Source organism: Sceloporus undulatus, chromosome 9 (assembly GCF_019175285.1).
Source record: "Sceloporus undulatus isolate JIND9_A2432 ecotype Alabama chromosome 9, SceUnd_v1.1, whole genome shotgun sequence".
NCBI classification, from domain to species: domain Eukaryota; kingdom Metazoa; phylum Chordata; class Lepidosauria; order Squamata; family Phrynosomatidae; genus Sceloporus; species Sceloporus undulatus.
The window spans coordinates 27,421,341-27,441,110 of NC_056530.1; the positions used below are offsets into that span (position 1 = coordinate 27,421,341).

General features: G+C 47.2%; 3 protein-coding genes across 3 annotated transcripts in view; 1 reads left to right on the forward strand and 2 right to left on the reverse strand.

The window, feature by feature from the left end:
• Window positions 1-2,337, reverse strand: part of SLC29A2 (solute carrier family 29 member 2) — a 12,617-nt gene extending 10,280 nt beyond the window's left edge. Inside the window, exons 1-2 of the mRNA XM_042439482.1 lie at window positions 2,201-2,337; window positions 282-416 (exon numbers count right to left, since the gene is read on the reverse strand). Coding sequence (XP_042295416.1) covers window positions 282-310 — 29 coding nt within the window. The 5' untranslated portion in view covers window positions 311-416; window positions 2,201-2,337. The remainder of the gene's footprint in view (window positions 1-281; window positions 417-2,200) is intronic.
• Window positions 1-19,770, forward strand: part of LOC121915327 (transmembrane protein 121-like) — a 43,278-nt gene that overhangs the window by 7,016 nt on the left and 16,492 nt on the right. Inside the window, exon 2 of the mRNA XM_042439486.1 lies at window positions 15,270-15,356. The gene's annotated coding sequence lies outside the window, so the exon portion shown is untranslated. The remainder of the gene's footprint in view (window positions 1-15,269; window positions 15,357-19,770) is intronic.
• NPAS4 (neuronal PAS domain protein 4) lies at window positions 4,599-14,427 on the reverse strand. The gene is made up of 8 exons (XM_042439480.1): window positions 12,706-14,427; window positions 11,733-11,884; window positions 11,103-11,205; window positions 10,616-10,865; window positions 10,295-10,404; window positions 10,041-10,179; window positions 8,093-9,456; window positions 4,599-7,015 (listed from the first exon to the last, which is right to left on the reverse strand). Exons 1-8 carry the CDS (start codon window positions 12,878-12,880, stop codon window positions 6,987-6,989), a joined length of 2,322 nt encoding a protein of 773 aa, XP_042295414.1. The 5' UTR covers window positions 12,881-14,427; the 3' UTR covers window positions 4,599-6,986.

The window sequence follows — 19,770 nt, forward strand, 5'->3', positions numbered from 1 at the left end:
TCTATCTATCTATCTATCTATCTATCTATCTATCTATCTATCTATCTATCTATGTTATAGAATATAGATAATTTCTCTCCCAGGATGGCCACCCTTAACATTTTGCTGGCATTTGGCCAGAGGAAATAATCCCCACCTGTTTGCAAATGTTTGCACAGTCGGCTGCAAATGTTGAAAAGAAAGAAAGAGAGAGGACAGGTTTGCTTTTGCAAGACCTTGGAGCCCTTCCAGAGCATGTCCTGCTCCCAAAGGAGGCCTATTATGGAGGCTGTGCTACTTACGTGTCCTTAGGTTTCGCCTGGGGAGCCATGGATCAGGGCTGGAATAAGGCCGCGGTTGTTCGCTAAGCATGAGGCCGGATAATACACTGCTGCGGTGCAAACCTGGCCACCTCTGCTGTCAAACCCAAGCTCCACCTGGAAGGGGAAACAACCCAAAAATATTAGTAACCCAGAGGACAAGCCAAAGGGAGGGGAAAAACACAACCCCTGGATTAGATCCATCTCAGATGTTAGGGAGTGTCTGCAAAACACCTGCTTCCAAAGAAGGGTGGCCTGATGGTGGTGGCAAACCTTGGCAAGGGAAGGCTGCAGAGGTTTCCAGTCGGAGGCTTTCATGGCCGGCATCCATAGTTTTTGGTGGGTTTTTCGGGCGATGTGGCCATGTGCTAGAAGAGTTTGTTCCTGACATTGCGCCAGCATCTGTGGCTGGCATCTTCAGAGGACACTGGCATGGAAGAGAGTTGGGTATATATATGTACTGTGTGATCCTGGGTAAGGAAAAGTTATTCCCATGTTAATCTGTGTATTGTTCTGTTGTTAACCCTCTTTTGCATATCCCCAAACCCTGAGGCCTGGCCAACTCTTCTAGAACATGGCCATGGGTTCGATTCCTTGCTCAGCCATGAAAGCCACTGGGTGCCCTTGGGCAAGACGTCACACTCTCTCAGCCTCAGAGGAAGGCAATGGCAAACCGCCTCTGGACAAAATCTTGCCAAGAAAACCCCATGATAGGTTCGCCTTAGGGTTGCAATAAGTCGGAAACAACTTGAAGGCACACAACAGCCACAAACACAGCCTTACAGTTGGACACATACATCTGGTCTGACTTAATCACTGCAACCATTCCCATTGCTGTGGCGCACATGCATATATATATATATATATAGAGAGAGAGAGAGAGAGAGAGAGTCTTTGGACAGTCAAGCCCAAAGCAGGCAGAAAAGGGTTACACAAGTTACAAAAAGTGCTTCTACCAGAGAAAGAGTCAACAAACAGTGTAGATAAGCCCTAAAGCCAGGACAAAGGGGAGAAAGATCTGGAAGCCTGGGCCTTCAACTGTTGACATAAGCCAGAACCACCAAAGCAGAAGAAGAAGAAAAAGGAGGAGGAGGAGGAGAGGAGGAGGGAGAGACAGAAGAGGAGGAGTGGGAAGAACAGATGGAAAGGTGGAGAGGAGGAGGAATAGGAAGAAGGAGGAGGAGAAGAAGAAGAGGAAAGAGGAGGGGGAGGAAGAAGAAGGAGGAAGAGGATGAAGCAGAGGAGATGAGAAGGAAGAGGAGGAAGATGAGGAGGAGGAGGAGGAAAAGAAGTAGGAAAAGAAGAAGAGGAGGAGGAGGAAGAGAAGGTGATGAGAAGGAGGAAGAGGAAGAAGAGAAAGAAGAGGAAGGAGGAGGAGGAAGAAAAGAAGGAAGAAGAGGAGGAGGAGAGGAAGAAGAGAAGGAAGAAGGAGGAGGAGGAGGAGAGTGGGCAAAGAAAAAGCAGAGAAGATTCAATGAGACTCAATGCTATGGAGTCCAGGGATTTGTAGTTTGTTGGGGTGCCTGCAGGCTTTGGCAGGGAAGGCTTTCTAACTCGCAAAACTACAGATCCCTGGATCCCATGCCCTGTAAAATGAATGCGGTTTGACATTGCTCTGACAACTGCTTCTGCTCAATGCTATGGAGTCCTTGTTTGGTCACTCTTGTTCTCAGGCAGAGAAGGCCCAAGGTCTGACAAGGCTAGAAACCCTCGCATCCTTCTGCACAGACAGTGGCTCTCAAAGATGCTGCAAGGTGCCTTTGGCCAGAAAGCAGGTGGCAGACAGGTTTATTATTAATGTCATCCCTGACCTCTCTCCCTTTTCCCAGGCCATTTTTGGGAAAGCAGGGCTAAGCAAGACCCAGCCTCCCTAGCATCGCCCTTGGCTTCCTTGACCTTACCTTGGCGGTGGCACATGGCAGGCTGTCATTTTGGAGGAAGAGCCAGCCAGAGAGAGGAAAGGAAATCCGCTTTGTTCTTCCGCTTTGCTTTCCCGCCAAGGCCTCCTTTTTCATGTGTTTTCCTTTTCAAACCCAGCAGAGGGCACCCAGGTATCGGAGGACAAAAGCGAACCCATGAAACGCTCTGACTGTGCTCCAGATGCACCAGAAATGTGCTTTCCTCGTTTCTGGTCCTGCGGCCGGATCACGGCAAAGGCCTCTCTTCTTTCATTCTGGAAAGGGGACCATCATACTGCCAATATGTGAAGTCGGAGGTTTTCATGTGAAGTCAAACATGGCCACAAACCTACAAAAAACCATGGATGCCGGCCATGAAAGCCTTCGACTTCACATTGGAAATCTCTATGGGAAATATATATATATCCAGCTCTCTTCCATGCCAGCGTTCTCTGAAGATGCCCGCCTCAGATGCCAGCGAAACGTCAGGAAAAAACTCTTCCAGAACATGCCCACCTAGCCGCCCCAAAACTCCACAATAATCTGTGGAAGAAAGAAGTTGGCAGCATGGGCTTTCCTAGACTTTGGTCTAGTTCTTCAGGTGCGTTTGGAGCTGAGGATGGAGACCGAAGCCTACGAAAGCTCATGCTGCCAACTTCTTTCTTTCCTGTGATAAAAACTCAAATGCAGCCAAGGTGGCGACAGGTGTTGAAGAGGAAGAAGAAGCCACAGGCTAGGAGAGCATGTGCAGCAGTTTTGTTTTTGCCTGAGCTTCATATCGTCCATAGAAAGTCCATAGAGTTGGAAAGGACCCCAAGGGCCACCCAGTGCAACCCCATTCTGCCATGCAGGAACTCACCGTCAAAACATGTGCAAGAGATGGCCATCCAGCCTCTGTTTAAAGAAGGGGGGCCCCACCACTTTCCAAAGCAGTCTGTTCCATTCTTGGACAGCTCTTACATCAGGAACGTCTTCCTAAGGTTTAGGTGCAATCTTTTTTCCTATAGCTTGCCTCCATTGATCTGAGTCCTATTCTCTGGAGCAGCAGGAAAAAAGCTCTTTCCATCCTCAATATGACATCCCTTCAAATACTTAAACAGGGCTATTATATCACCTCTTAACTGACTCTTAGCTCTTACTGTCAGGACGTTCCTCCTAATATTTAGGTGGAATCTCTTTTCCTGTACTTTGCGCCCATTGTTCCGGGTCCTATTCCCCGGAGCAGCAGAAAACAAGTTTGCTGCCTCCTCAATATGACATCCCTGCAGATATTTAAACAGGGCCATCATCTCACCTTTTAACCTTCTCTTCTCCAGGCTTAACATAGCCAGCTTCCTAGGTCTCCCTGCTCATAGGGCTTCATGGTTTCCAAACCTCTCACCATTTTGGCTGCCCTTCTCTTGACATGCCAAATCCACACGAAGACAGAATTGCCTGACTGTAAAGAGACCCCAAGGGCCATCCAGTCCAACCCCCTTCGGCCATGCAGGAACTCTCAATCAAAGCATCTCTGACAGATGGCCATCCAGCCTCTGCTTATAGGCCTCCAAAGAAGGAGACTCCACCACTCTCCAATGTTCCTAATGTTGAGGTGGAATCTCTTTTCCTTGCATCCATTGCTCTGGGTTCTGTTCTCTGGAGCAGCAGAAAACAAGCTTGCTCCCTCCTCAATATGGCATCCCTTCAAGTATTTAAACAGGGCTATCACATCACCTCTTAACCTTCTCTTCTCCAGGCTAAACATCCCCAGCTCCTCAAGTCTCTCCTCATAGCACATGGTTTCCAGACCCTTCACCATTTTGGTTGCCCTCCTTTGGACACATGGCTCCAGTTCTGAGCTTAGGATCTTCTCCATGCAAACAGAGCATGAGCTATACTTTGGTTTTCTTTCATGGTCCAGGAAGAGGGTCCTCAGACTTGGATCTTTGACTCTTCTTTCTATCAAACTAGCATTGTCTTTTATGAAATATAGATTCTGGGAGTTCTAGTGTTTGGGTTTTTTAAGGGACTTTTGCAAACTCCAAGAAGTTTTGGTTCTTCCCTCCCCTTCGCCGCCTCTTCGTTTCCCAAAATTGCTGTTGTTCTTGTGTGCCTTCAAATGGTTTCTGACTTACGGCAACCCTAAGGTGGAGGACCTATCATGGGTTTTTCTCGGCAAGGTTTGTTCAGAGGAGGTTTGCCATTGCTTTCCCTTGAGGCTGAGAAAGTGTGACTTGCCTAAGGTCATTCAGTGGGTTTCTATGGCCGAGTTCAGATTCAAACTCTGGTCATACTCCAGAGTCATACTCCAATGCTCAAACCACTATGGCTCCAAAACCAGATCATGTAATGTAATGCTGTGCTTCCAAACACTGTGTTTTTGTTCAAAAGGAAGATGTTCAACTTGTTCACCATACTTTAAAATTGAACTTTTATTCCAAAATATGCTCACAGTCACGGCCAAGTCTCCGCATGACACAAGCATCCATAGAGAAGACACTGTTCCGGCGATGTACAAGAATAGAGACGTTTGCGTTTGCCTTTCAAAATGAGAAAGCAAACCCACTCTTATATTTATACAATATACATATATATATATATGTACCTGTATTTTACAAATATACACGATTCGTGTGCCACATTTGGACAAAAGTGCAAAGTCAGAACAATCATTGGAGGATTCAATCCTGATACTTTTAACCGTAGACAATTCTACGTTGAACACCGTTCAACGAATATTTGCGTTTGAACGGAAACGACAGAGGAAGGGGGAAAAAGCAGAACAAGCAATAGGCCTGGCACAACATTTTGGCTCCGAACACAAGACTAGGAGACAATCCCAGAGTATTTCACAAACTTACAAAAGAATAGATGTTTTTGAAAAATAGGAAATCTCGATAACGTATTTAGTATTTATAGCTTATAGACACTGTTCTGTTCCGACCACCATTTTGGACCAGTATACCCATCACTACCACCCAGTTGCTGTTGCGGATATTGGGAGCTGCCTTGACACAAAGTCAAAATGTCGGTCCATTTAGGGTCAGTGTTGGCAGCAGTGTTTTTTAGGGTTCCTCCAGCATTTCGCAAAGCAAATGCTCTACTTCTGAGCTACAGCTCTTCCCCGTAACCTGTCGCTTAAGGGGAAGTTTGGGTTCCAGGCTTGGAATTGTAGCATTTATTCTATGCTCTTCTGCATTGCTTTAAGGTTGCAACTGTTACTAGCAAATATGATGCAACCATTGCAAATCGAGAAAGGTGAGGCCCTCCAAATATTGCACTGTGCTTCCCATGAGACCTGCTAGTTATGAAGGATCATGGACATTGGAGCCCAGCAACATCTGGAGGGCCTGAGGTTCCTCACCTCTGGGTTCAAATGCAAATGTTCTCTCAGTCAGTTCTGACACTCATCCCAAGCAAAAAAGAGTGGTTAAACTGGGTGGTAATGACACTAGAAATAGTTAACAGTGCAATCTTAAGCATGCCAGCTCAAGAGTAAGTGCCATCCAGTTCAGTGCGGCTTACTCTCCTAGAGTTAGGTTTAGGATTGCAGCCAGCAACCCATATCTGATGGTGTCATTCTACCAGTGCAAATCGCACACTTGCCGACACCTAGATGCACAAGGGACTCCAATACAGTTGTGCAACAGGCTACCCAAACTGTCGCACAAGCCACCGCATGCAGGAGCGACTGCATGTCTAGTGAGCACAAGAAAAACATATTAGTGGTTGTGTGACCAGGAAAAAAAACCCAACCCACAATGGAATTGTGGCACAGGATTTTGGCTTCTCAAGTTGCCCTGAATTTCAGGCTCAATCTCCCAGGGCAGTTCTGAGAAAGAAGAAGAGCGACCTCTTAATAATATTGGCCAGAATACTCTGTCGTTTACGTATTACATGTATATACATCTACACAGCTACATAGCAGAGCAGGCTAAGAAACCCTGTTAGCAAATTGCAGAGGTGCACAATGGGACACCGGCAAGAGTGTCCCAATGTGCATCAGTCTCTGCTAAATAGCTGCGACATAGTAAGGTAACGCCAGCCCTTTACGTCCCAACTCTAACCCCCCGCAAGACGTAAGTCCTGCTTACAAAGACCTACGTCTCCGACAGGATTTTGGCCAATAATAATAACAGGAAGGACAACCCCTTAGGAAAGGGAAGAGCTAAGGTTTGGGCTTGAAGACTCCTTTTGGGAACAGAAACGCAATTGGCAAGAGAATAGCCACAAGGAGTAAAATATATATATTAAAATTAAGTATCGTAATCACCAGCCATGGGCCCATACTATAGTAGGTTCTATTTACCACCTACACGTTCTTTTCTCGGGGAGGCGGGGGACACGTCGGGAATGCGCAAACTGGCTCTGCGGGCGCTTCGCTCCAACGCTACGTTGAATGGCCCCGGAAGCAGCTTGGCGCAAGGTCCCCCCGCCTCGGATTTCTTAGTAAATTACATACAAGATGATTCACTACGAGTGAATACAGTAAGATGTGTAAGTCCACTTACAACCGTCCTTCCCTTAGCTCAGATCAGCTAGCCTAGCGTCGATGTCTCAGAATCAAAATAACATTTATATATATATATAATTTTTTTGCTTTTGTTATTTTTTCTTTAAAAAAACAACCCACAAAAAAAGTCTCTCTCTTTTTACCCCACCGAAAAACCCCTTTTCCCCCGGATGCTGGGGAAAAATACGATCATCCTTTTGCGTCGTCTTCGGAAGGCTTTCCGGGGTTTTCAAGCAGGAAAAGGTCCATGGGATATGACAATATGCCATACTTAGAGAAGTAAGTCACGGACTTATTTCAGAACGAAGGGTCACTTTCGCTTCCATCTGCAGAAGGAAACACAAAGCAAAGGAAGGGTTGGTGAGCGGAATGCGTTCGGGGTTCAAGTTCATTAATAATAAGGACTAGAAACTTGTTTGCAAAAGAGAGTAAGATAATAGGACTGCAAAATAAGCAAAATGGGTATATCTCCTGAGCATTGTCCTCTTATTGCCCAGCTATTGCTTTGCTTCATTCAACTGAACTCAATATTTGAGGAACCTACTGAATAATACCATCTGGTGACGTTAGTTCAGTATTTGCTATACTGGGGGTATGACTTATGCAGCCTTCCAGATGTTGGAGTGCAAGTCCCATTAGGCCAAGACCACTCAAGTATAGGCATTAGAGTCCGACCATATCTTGGGGGGCATGTGATTCCTACTCATGGTCTTCACTGAGTAGTAGCAGCTCTCCAGGATATTAGACCCCACCAATTCTACATGGAGGCACCACAGATTAAAATTGAGACCATCTTCCTCTAAAGGTGCCCAACCTTTGGTCTTCCATTTGTTTTGGACTTCAGATCCCAGAAGCCCCAGCCAACTTGGCCAACACTCAGGAATTATAGGAGCTGAAGTCCAAAACATCTGGAGGAGCAAAGGTTGGGACCCACTATAGAATACACTATGTCATTGGAAGACTTTAAGAAGATAAGTTTCTAGGTGTCAAGAAAGGGCTGGTTTAAATAGGAACATGAGAAGCTGCCTTATAATGCATCAGACCACTGGTCCATACAGTTCAGTGTTGGCTACATCAGCGATTCCCAAACTCTGGTCCTCCACGTGTTTTGGACTTCAGCTTCCAGAAGCATTAGCCATCTTGGCCAATAGTCTGAGATTCTGGGAGCTGAAGTCCAAAACACCTGGAAGGCCCAGTGTCTGGGATTCACTGGTCTACACTGACTGGCAGCAGGTTTCCAGGAATTCAAATAGGATTTTTCCCCAGCCCTACCTGGAGATGGTGAGGATAGACCCTGGGACCTCCTGCATGCAAGGCTACTGCCGATCTTGTCATCCACATGCCTTCTCTAAAGCAAACCCTCTCTCTGCCTATCTGAGCTAGGCTTAGGTCTCTATACTCACCTTCATGGAAGCCGTCTTGCATGTGGCTCTGGAGTTGATACAACTCATCTAACCCGTCACAGGGAGAGTTTGAGGCACGTGTCTCAAAGGCTGTTTCGTAGGAGGCCAGTTCTTCCAAAAAGCATTGCTCTTCTGGAGGAGGCAGGTCCATGCTGGGCGAGGGAGCCAAGGCCCCGGGGTTACTATCTTCGGTGTCCAAGCCGATTGGACTACTGACATTCCCACCGCAGAACTGGTGGTGAGGGCACCGCAGACCCGGGCCGCCTTTCTCAAACAGAGAGGCAGACAGGTCTTGGAGAAGGGTCTCCAGGGCATCATCGTCTTCCAGGAAGTCATCCTCTGGGCAGGCCAGCAAGGAGGAGAAGTCAATGCTCCTCCAGTTCTTGAGAGGCTGGAAGTCCAGGCCCAGTTCGGACACGATGCCCGGAATGGGGCCGTCCAGGGTGACCTGGCTGCCCTTGGCGACGGAGCTGAATGCTTCCGCCAGGCTGCTGATGTGTTGGGCCAACAGTTCAATCTCGTTCTTCTCTTTTTCAGAATATCTGAAGAAGGTCTGCTTGATGGGCGAGGCCTCCGGTGTCAGGATCCCCTCCGGCACCATGGGCACGTCGATATAGAGGGGACCTCTGATCTCGGGCAAGGTCATCACGGTACAGTCCCCATTACCAGGGCTGTCCGGTGTAGGCGGTAACTTCTCATAGAGAGCACTGCATTGTTCTTGGGTGTAGAACAGCTCGGAGGTGGTGGTTTCGGTGGCGGTAGTGGTGGGGACAGTGGTGGTGGTTGGGACGGTGGCGGGACCACTGGGACCACCGGCAGTAGAGTTCGGGATCATGGGAGGTGCGGCTGTGGAGGTAGAGCCTGAAGCATATGATTCCTGGGCTCCAAATAGGAAGGCAGGCCCCTGATGGGGCGTGTAGGGAGGTGTGCAAACCAAGTCTTTGGACGTGGAGCCACCACGATTGTCCCTTCTCAAAGTCTGCTGATAGCCAGTTGGGAAGATGACGTAGCTGAACATTGGGCCTTTGCTGAGAAGGCTGAGGGTGGAACCCGGAGCGGCCTCCTCCATGGAGGAGATATGTCCGGGCTCCATTCCTTCTTGTGGCAGAGCAGCCGCGGCAGCGGCTGAGGTCTCCGCGAAAGCCAAGGGGCAATCGGGGCCACCGGGAGAACTGAATTCAAAGGACGGGGCAACGACGGTGCTGGTTGGGGTGCCAACCACAGGCGTGAAGACTTGGTCGGGGCTGGAGAGGTGCCCTGGAGAGAGGAGGCCTTCCAGGAAGGCAGGCGCGCTTCCGAGGGCAAAAGCCACCTGGTTTTCTTCAGCTGAGAGTTGCTGCTTCAGACACCAGGCTTCAGAATCACTGGAAAAGGGGAAGAAAGCAGAGATGTGAGAGGAGAGCTTGAACAAAGTAGGAATGCACAACTTCCTATGCTCATCCCTCAGTGGTCTCACTTCACCCTTCCTTCTATCCGCTCCCCATTATCAAATACTAAACTGTGAACACCTTGCAGACTTGTTTTTTACTTGTTTCTTATCTACGTTGACAGAACTGTACAAAACAATTAAACCAGAGAGCTGACTATTGAAGGAGTGGGCAACATCTGGCCCTCCAGATGTGACATAGCAACTCCCATGAGCCCCAACCACCATTATCAATGATGGGAATTACAATTTCCAGCCACACTATGAGTTGACCAGAAAGGGACCCAAGGCGGCTCACAAATAAAAAATCCCATCTTCTTTTTAAAATGCAGCTATATCTCCTTCCCGATTCCCTGTATTTGACTTTCCTAGCCCCATTTCTCCACTGTCTCCCTCTTGCTTTAAACTCTTAGCAAAGCAAGTGAAACAGTAACCCTGAAAAGTGGGATTCAGACAGTCATTCTACCTGTTGCTCTATATATTAAGGAGTAAAAAGTCAGAGACAAGGTTCTTGTTATTTACCTGATGATATAATTGTGGCAAGTGATGGGAACATCGGTGTTCTCCAGATGGAGCAGCGAATAGATCCATATCCAACTTATGCCATCTTTGGTTTGGAGTCGGATGACCATTTCAGCTTGAGTCTCACTCGAATCGCCCACTGGAGGAAAAAGCACATGAAGAAAGATCAGATCGCTGGCCCCATCCCAAGAAGAGGATCTGTAAATATGTTGTTGCTAGACGGAGGAATTACAATGGGGACATAAGATACTTACACAGCCGGTAATGCTGGGCCGACGCATGGCTGAGATCTTCAGGGTGGATCAGACTGTACCACGACTTGCAAAAGAGCTCACTCTTCTCAAAACCCAAGTGGAAAATCACACTATGAAATGTCAAAAAAAGAGGAGAGGAAGAAAGAATAATCAATGCTTATGGTCAGTATAGCTTGGGTAGATCAACAAACAGTTTCCCAATTGCTAAGGAAGAGCTGACTCTATTCTTAGGAAAATACCCAAGTATCTATTTGGAAACCCTTCCCAACTTATTCCATACCCCCTCCAGATGCCACCTACTTTCCTAAAGCACCTGCTCACCTTTCAGAGATATCCACAATGGCCAAGTCTTTGGTGTGGCGACTCTCAAAAGAAGACAAGAAGAAAGAGTTCTGACCGATCCTGGGTTTGGGGTCCAGAGGGGTGCAGAAGGCAGTGAAGACAGGGTTAGTGGACCAGTAAGAACCAGGTGGAGGCTGGTGGAACTTCCCTCGGATCAGGACCAGCTTGTTGCCTGCGCTTTGGCGCCGAACCGTCTTGGAAGTGTTGAAATGGCAGCGGAAGAGTCGGTCTGAGGTCGGGAAGAGACAGACACTTAGTATTTGCACACTGCTGAGTCAATCCCTAGCAGAAATCTTGCAGCATGTCTATTCCCTTAGACTTGGAATCTTTTCATTTCTATGTTGCATGCACTTCTAGGCTTAAGGGTTTGTCATCTAAAACCAAAAGAGACCTTCGCTATGTACTTTTCCACCTCCTGACCCTGCGTGCCACAAAACAGACCCCATCGTTGCAAAAAAGGACTTACCAGTATCGACTGGGGAAGGCAACGCCAACTGGTTCCTCATCACAAAGTGATCCGCTGGGTCAATGATATCGTAGATGCTGTCTCCTTGGGCGACCAGATCCACCTGCGGAACGAAGAAAGAGCCATCAGGTGAGACTGACAAAGTAGCTCTCAATAAGAAGCAGGCACCTTAGTATATTGCTATGCATGTATTTGCATTCTTATACAAGCACCAAGCTGTCCAAAGCCCTAGCATCAGGAAGACCCCACCATCCAACATACACATAAATAGGAATACAAATAATTGGCATCTGATAAGACGCATCAAAACTGTATCCAGTAGGATGTACAGTATTAAGGATGCATGGTACGTATAAAGAACACAAGGCTGAATTTAATGACTGCTGGGCTCTGAGACAACCGAAAGATCCTTCAACTAAAAATGCTGTTGTGTAAGTAAGTTATCCTTATGCAAAGGGATCTTGCAGCACTAACTGAAAACAAGAAGCGTTCATAGACTTGAGCCTGTTTCCACAGATACATGCCTAGATGTTACAACTATGGATTCTCAGCTATATCACCCTTCCATTTTATGGCAAAAGCATCTCTCCGTCCCTCCATCCTAACAACGGAAGCTTGCCAAACACATACCATGGAGTGCCCCAGGTGTTCGGCCACATTTTCGGACACGTAGATGAGTTTGCCTTCGCCGGTGAAAGCCAGCAGGAAGCCGGGAAGAGTCTGCATGAAATCCTCCAGGTCTTGGGAAGAGAGCAAGCTTTCCAAGCCTTGCAAACCTGCACCTGTTTGGGAAGAGAAGCAGCAAAAGGGAGGCGGTGAAAGCAGTCCTTTAAGAAATCCAACTCCTGGCATCAAAAAGGGTACTTTGGTGAGTTGAGACTAGGAACTGAAAGCTGTTTTTAGGACCTTGGATAGCAACTGTTTCACTCCCTGTTCCTTGCAACAGTGCTTTCTCAAGACCATGGACAGCAGCCTCCACTATCTTTTGCCTTTTGATGCTTTTTCAGAGAGAGAGACCTGTTGAGTACCACCAGCTTCCCAAGAACAACAGCACCCCAAATCCACAAAAGAGGGATACCTTTATTGGCACAACCCAAAGGCACAAAATACAGGCTTGTGGGTTTCATAAAGGGCTGGTTTTCACCGCCTGCCTCTGCTCCCCTTCGGCTTCTTCTCTTCAAGCAAGTTTGGAAAGCTTTGGGAGCTTGCTTTTTCCTTCCCAAGATCTGGAGGATTGCATGCAGACCCTGCCTTCCTGCCTTGCAACATGCATTTTGTGCATTTGGGTTGCCCCACGAAAGCTATCCCTGCGTTGTCAATTCGGGGTGACTGGACTTCTTGCAACCTGGCAAAGGGCTACCCTTGGGTATACCTTCCCAAGAAGGGAGTCTACTTTTGGACAGCAAGTCCAAATCGAGGATAACCCTTCTCCACCTCCCAGTGCACAGCCCCTGGCATGGATGCCACCTGGCTTCCCAAACTTGGGAAGGCAACAGGGAAAGGGGAAGACCACACTGCAGAGGGCTAGACCCAGCCAAGGGAGCCACTGCCTTGGCTTTGCAAGACCTGAGTAGAGCCGTTGTCTTTGAGGTCTGTCCCTTACCTTTGGAGAAGAAGATGGACTTCCGAGTGTAGATGCACGCCAAGGACATGATGTGCAAGTAGGAGAGCCGGAGCTTATCCCCTTCGGCGATGGGCAACAGGTCCTTGAGATGCCGGATCTCCGCATTGATCTGGTCCCTTCTCGCCTTGGAGGCTCCTTTGGTGGAGCGGTACATCTTGGCTCCCAGAGACCCAGGTGGCTAAGGGCTGGTCTCTCTCTTCTCTCTGTCTCTCTCTCTCTTGGATCTCTGCCTGTGGATCTGTTGGAGAGCCACTGCCTGCTTCCCATCTTTTATAGGCTGTCAGGAGTGTGGGCACTGGCATGCCAAGGAAAGTGGGGCGGGAAGATGTGTTCAGATCAATGGAGGGGCATGGCTGCAGAGCTCTCTCCCCCCTCCTTTTGGGGGGCTTGGGGGAACCCTACGTCACTGGATCCCGAATGACGTGGTGAGAGGAGAGGGAGGGGGGAGTGGAGGAGGAGGAGGGAGGCAGAGAGACACTGCTGCACCGAATTAGGAGATGAAGCAGAGCAGAGGAGGAGAGCATTGCCTATCTTGGTACAGACTGAGGATGAGCATGGCCCTTTCTCTCCTGCTCCCTCCCTCTCTGCCTCAGAAAGAAACCTGGACTCCAAGATCTCTGGATCCCTTTCTTAGAAAGACACCTGGACACAGGGATCTGTGGCCTTCCTTGCCTTCTTGCAAAACTGATCCTTTCTGCCCTTCCTCTCAGGCTCAGAAATATAGATGGACACAGGGATCTCCAGTTCCCTTTCTTTCCTTCTTGCAAAACTGATCCTTTCTCTCTTCTTCTCCACATCCCAGGCTCAGAAATATACCTGGTCACTGGGATCTCTGGTCCTCTACCTTGGCTTCTTCCAAAACTGATGCTTTCTCCTCTTCCTCTCACTCAGAAATATAATTTTGATACTGGGGTCTCTGTTCCCTTTCTTGCCTTCTTGCAAAACAGGGCTTGCCACCTCCCAGTTCTTTCCTCTAGTTCTGCTCTTTACTATTTTCTTCCTCCCCTGTTCACTTGAATGGTTTTCTTTTCTTTCATAAAAACTATTGACCTGGTATAGTGAATTGTTCCTCCCATCTCTCCTTCCTTGTTGCTGTTGTAGGTCTTCAAGTCATTGCCAACTTTATGGGGACCATGGGGTTTTCTGGTTGAGATTTGTTCAGAGATGGTTTGCCATTGCCTCCCTCTGAGGCTGAGAGAGTATGACTTGCCCAAGGCCTCCCAGTAGGTTTCATGGCCAAACTGGGAATCAAACCCTGGTCCCCAGAGTTGTAGTCACTACACAAAGTTCTTTCACCTGCATTCATCTATTTTTGCTCTTTACCCATTTCTTCCTCCCTTGTTCAGTTTCTCCTTTTTTAACCAGGTAAACCCTTCCTTCCTTCCTTCCTTCCTTCCTTCCTTCCTTCCTTCCTTTCCTCAAAACTATCCGTCTATTATAGTGAATGCTTTCTCCACTCATCTTCTCTTCCTTTCTTCTCCTTTTCCTCTTTTCTTCATGTGCAAAATCCCTGCCCAATCTCCCTGATGCTGCTTCTTGTATGCAAAGCACATGTTTGCATCCTTTTAGTGCTTTCCTTGAACTATATCTGAAGTCTACCTGACTTTTATGAAAACCACCCCTGAACTGCAAATCATAAAAAGGTGCGTTTGCAATTGTGGTGGCTATCTCTTTCTCTCGATTTTATTTCTCTGAGTATAGCCCCGCTGCAGTGCCTTCCAGAAAATACATTATGTATGGATGATGAAGATACCAGATAGGCATGTATGGCACCTTAAAGAAGTTGGATGTGAAAGAAGCATTTCTGGAATGGACTAGAGTGATATATTATAAACCGAAAGCAAGAATTGTAGTTAACGGCGAAAGATCAAATGTAGTAGAGGTCCGAAAGGGAAGACGGCAGGGTTGCCCCTTGTCACCCCTTTTGTTTATTATGTTAATTGAGTTATTACTGACTAATATTAGGAATGATGCAGAAATAAAAGGCGTGAAAGTGAAAGGGGCCAAATTTAAGGTCTGTGCTTTTGCAGACGATCTACTGATATCCCTCAGCAATCCTCTAAAAAACTACAATGATGGCAAAAAACATAGATAATAGAGACAAATATAGGAGGGGAAATCAACTTATCTGAAATGTGGTGCCGGAGAAGAGTTCTATGCATGCCTCGGATTGCTAAAAAGACAAATAAATGGGTCTAAGAGCAATTCAAGACCAAACTGTCCCGAAAAGACAAGATGGTTAAAATGAAGCTGTCGTACTTTGGTCCTATCCTGAGAAAACAGGATTCACTAGAAAAGACACTAATGCTTAGGAAGGGAGAAGGCAGCAGGGAAAAAGGAAAAACGGAAAATCCCATTGCAGATGGATAGATTTAGTCAAAGAAACCATTCCCTTGACTTTGCAAGACCTGAGCAGAGCTGCCGATGGGAAGATGACTTGGAGGCCTCTCATGTATAGGGTCACCATATATCAAAGCCGACTTGACAGTATTATTCTAACCAGGTTCTCTCTATGTCTCCCATCTCTTCCCCTTCTTTTCCAGTAAAGAAATCTGGTGCTGAGCATCCCCATTGTATAGGATTTCCCTCCAGGAGTGTTGACTTCTCCTCCATCCAGCAGCCAGTAGCGGGTGAGTCCCTCTAAAATAAGAAATCAAAAGGCCTCCATAAATCAATGAAATAGACTGATGGTTAGATAATAGATGGATAGATAAATAAATGAGGACTTAAATAACACAAGGAGGCCAAAAATAGATATATGGGTGGAGGGGAAAGGCAAAGGTGCTGTCTGAGCAACTGCATGAGAAGCGACATCTCTCCGTCTCCCATTTTTGGACGGCTCTCCTTTGCTTTTGGGGTTTTTTTTTAATCACAAATGTAACCTGAAGAACTGAGTCGCTCGCTTTTGCACAATTTCTCATTCCCATATAAGGAGAGAAAGCCAAAGTAGTGGGAGGCAATGAGCTCTCGATGCTTCTGCGCCGGGTTTGGAAGCTGCAAGGGTTTTGCAATTCATAGGCCTTGGTTTCTTTGGGGTATGAGGGGGTCAGTGTATTTGTTTGCTGGCTTGTTTTCTATCCGATCTAGCGTTCTGTGTTTAAAAAAAGAGGGAGAAAGAAAGAGGCGGAGGGAAGGAGGCTGAACCTGTTCCAGCCATGCACTACCAGCGCTTGCTCCAAGCAGCAGTTCTTGACACTGTTATGCAACGATCACTTTCTGCAATGCAGACAGCCTGTTTATGCAATCCCGAGATAACATGGTCCTTCTGACTGGGAGGTATCGATATGTTTTGGCTACCTGCCTGTGCATTTGGGTAGGGATGGCCTGAAATGAATTTGCACAACCCTGGCAAGCTGGAAAGGCTTTTGGCTCCCTTCCCAGTAGTCCCAGAGTCAGGATCTTGCTTCCCAGTTTGCAGGACTGGTTAGAGAGGCGCTGAGACCTGTGAGCCAGTACTGGGCGAGTCCCTCTAAAATAAGAAATCAAAAGGCCTCAGTAAATAGATGGACCCAAGATTCTCCTTTTCCAGGACATGCCATACCTTTCACCCTTCTATCCAGGAGGAATTGCAAGTCCCACCATCCCCAGTCAGCCATACTTTAGGGCCAGATGGGGCTGGATGTCTACTCCTTTCCTCTCTCTGTATTATCTAGGCTGGTTAAGACAGGAAAGGTTGCAGTCCAACAACATCCCAAAAGGACAAGATCCCTATCTGTGCTTTAAGGATAGAAGAGCCCCATGAATGTACTTTTGCCATAAATGCAAATGTCCATGATGGAGCAGCTATTTGGTTTATGGTACAAAAAACTGGCCGGCGACTATCGTGGTTAACAGTCATATTTGCCCAGAAATGATAGGATTCGAGGGTTACCAGTCCTTGCAAACTCCCCTGGTTTATTTTCACAATAAATTTGGGGGTCTACACATGTGCGCATGCTCTGTTTTGTGTACAGTCTGAACTGTATCATCGATCTGACTAATTTAGTATTGTCTACACCAGAAGTGGTACAGTGAGGATTTATGGGAGTCGTTGTTGTTGTTGTTGTTGTTGTGGGCCTTGAAGTCATTTCCAGCTTATGGCAACCCTATGGCGAAGCTGTCACGGGTTTTTCTTGGCGTGGTTTGTTCAGAGGAGGTCTGCCCTTGCCTTCCTCCGAGGCTGAGAGAGCGTGACTTATGGCTGAGTACCTTAAGACTTGGCAGCATATAGCAACAACAACAACCATGGAAGAGGTGACTGAAAAGAGAATGAGGCAGGAAGAAAGGAAAGGAGGAGGGTTTTGCAAAAACGAGAAAGGAAAAGGAAACGGTACCTCGGTGTCTTCGGAGTCTTCTTTTAGTAACAGGGATGCTATAAATAGGCAGCACCGGGAGCTCCCTGGTTTGGGGGATTTTTTCCTGCCAGTCTCCTCTTTCTTCGAGATGGGCTCCCTTCCAGAACAGCACCATCGCCTCCCAACGCTCAGCATTGCAGGATGAGTGGGCAGGACCAGGAATAGCCCAGAAAATCTGGGGATGAAACAAGCCGGATAGAAACAGAGTCCAGAGCACCAAAGGAGAGGATGCCGTGGAGGGGTCTGTTTGCCAAGGAAGGCCAAGCACAACCCTATAAGACATATTCCAGGGTAGCCGTGTCGGCCATATAGCAATGTAGAATAACATCCCAGAACCACAAAATAAATCTATGAAAGCTCCTGCTGCCAACTTCTTTCTTGCAGTGAGTCTCAAAGGTGCTACAAGATACTGATTTTAAGACTATTACAACTATATCTTTGAATTCTACCCCAAAACAAGGATACCTTGAATCGGCCCACCAAAATGCACAAAAGACACGCTTGCATTTTGGGCATTTTGGCAGACCGATTCAAGGTATCTCTGGCATGGTAACCCATGGGGTGAAATGTGGGTAGTCACACTCTCTCAGCCTCAGGAAAGGCAAACAACTCCTGAACAACTTGAGACCCTTAAAGTCTTTTCCAACAGTATGATTCTAACTTGTCCATAAAACCCAATGATAGGTTAGCTTTGGGGGGTCAGCATAAGTTGCAAACAAGGCACACAACAAGAACGGTCAGGGGAGCCAGCATGGTATCATGGTTTGAACATTGGACTATGACTCCAGAGAGCAGAGTTCAAATCCCTGCTTGGGCATGGAAACCCACTGGGATCCACAAAGCAAGATTGAGGTCTAAGCCTAGATGATAGATAGATAGATAGATAGATAGATAGATAGATAGATAGATAGATAGATAGATAGAAGATAGATAGATAGATAGATGATAGATAGATAGATAGATAATTGCTTAGTGAAAAGACCACTGCAAACAAAACGTCCAAGCTTTCGTACAATTATGATTACAGATCATTAAAATCAGAATTCACTAACTAAATCAAATACGTACCTAAGCTTGGGAGACATGCCTTGCGTTATAAAATGGATCACACTGTAACAGCAAAGAAAGAGAGCTTATTAACCATTAGTGTCATAACAAAAAGCATTTTATACACTCATATCCTCAGGTTTTCTATGTCAGTCAAGACGGTCTCCAAGAACCTTTCTTGGCCTTTGCCTCAAACATGGCTCTACCCTTTGGATCGCATATTGATTTCTGGATTGGAGCGAGGAACCCGGCTTCTCTTTCACAGCCCAGTATTAAGCCGGGATGATAGGACCGGCTTTTACAGGCCTGGGTTGCTTAGGATTTCATACGGAGGGAGAAAGACGGGAGTCCAAACAAAAAGGGTATCCGACAAGTAGGCCCATTTGCTCCAAGCTTTGCCCAAATTTGCGTGAATCATAGGGCATTGTGACAGTGACTCACTGCCCTTGTAGCACACTCTGTAAGTTTGGGATGGGGTAAAAGGGGGTCAGAAGGGTTATATGGGGGGGCTAGGCCAGTGACTGCAGAACTGCTCATCCACTCCTTGCTCATCCATCCATCCACCCACCAACACTTGACTACGGTCCATGAAAGCCTTCTTGGGCATACATATATTTTTTGTCGTCCCCTGCCTTTGCCTCTTTTTATTGCTAATTTCGGTTCTGAATCAAGAAGCTAAAAACAGCAACCCAAAGGCTAAATATAGCTGGCCCTGGTGTGCGCAAGCTCCTCTTTTTCCCTCCCGTTCTTTTGCCACTCCGCCTGTGTAATGCACAGTCCCTTTGCTGCAGAGTGTGGGGGCGGCCAACAGCGTCGCTCATCGCCAAAGAGACTGCAGTGATGGAGAGGAACGGCAGCAAAAGCGGAGGAGGAGGCAGCTAGCATCCAAGCTGTACTTTTACCCCGACTGGGGAGGATATAAATATCCTGGGCTCGGAGAGTTGTTTGTGCCAAAAAATGACACATATGTACATACCATACTGAGGCCTGGTTTGCAACGGGGCAGGAGAGGGCGATGAGCCAACATGCGTGTGAGAGGATGAAGCATAGACACATCACGCTCTGACACGTAGCAACATGTCGGGCTTTTATGCATGCTTCTCCTGGCTGGGATTTGTCATGTACAAAAAAGGAACCCTAAGGGTCCTCTGAGCAGCCTTTGCAACAAGGCAGACATAAGGGCCATAGAAAGCCATGGGTGTCACTAGGGGAGTGCGGACCTCACTGGGTGACACCTTAACATCTAATGCAGCGACTCCCAAATTTTAGTCCTCCAGGTGTTTTGGACTTCGACCCCGAAAAGTCTTAGCTAGCTTGACCAGCAGTCAAACATCCTTGGAGCTGAAGTATAGTGTCTAGATCTAGTCCTAGTAGACCATAGGTTGACTATGTGTCAACATTGTGATGTGGCAACTAAGAAAGCCAACGCGGTTCTAGGCTGCATCTATAGAAGTATAGTGTCTAGATTGAGGGAAGTAACAGTGCCATTCTATTCTGCTTTGGTCAGGCCTCACCTGGGATATTCTGTCCAGTTCTGGGCACCACAGTTCAAAGGATACTGAGAAGCTGGAGCCATGTGTCCAAAGGAGGTCCACCAAAATGGTGAAGGGTCTGGAAACCATGAAACCCTATGAGGAGAGACTTAGAGAGTTGGGGATGTTTA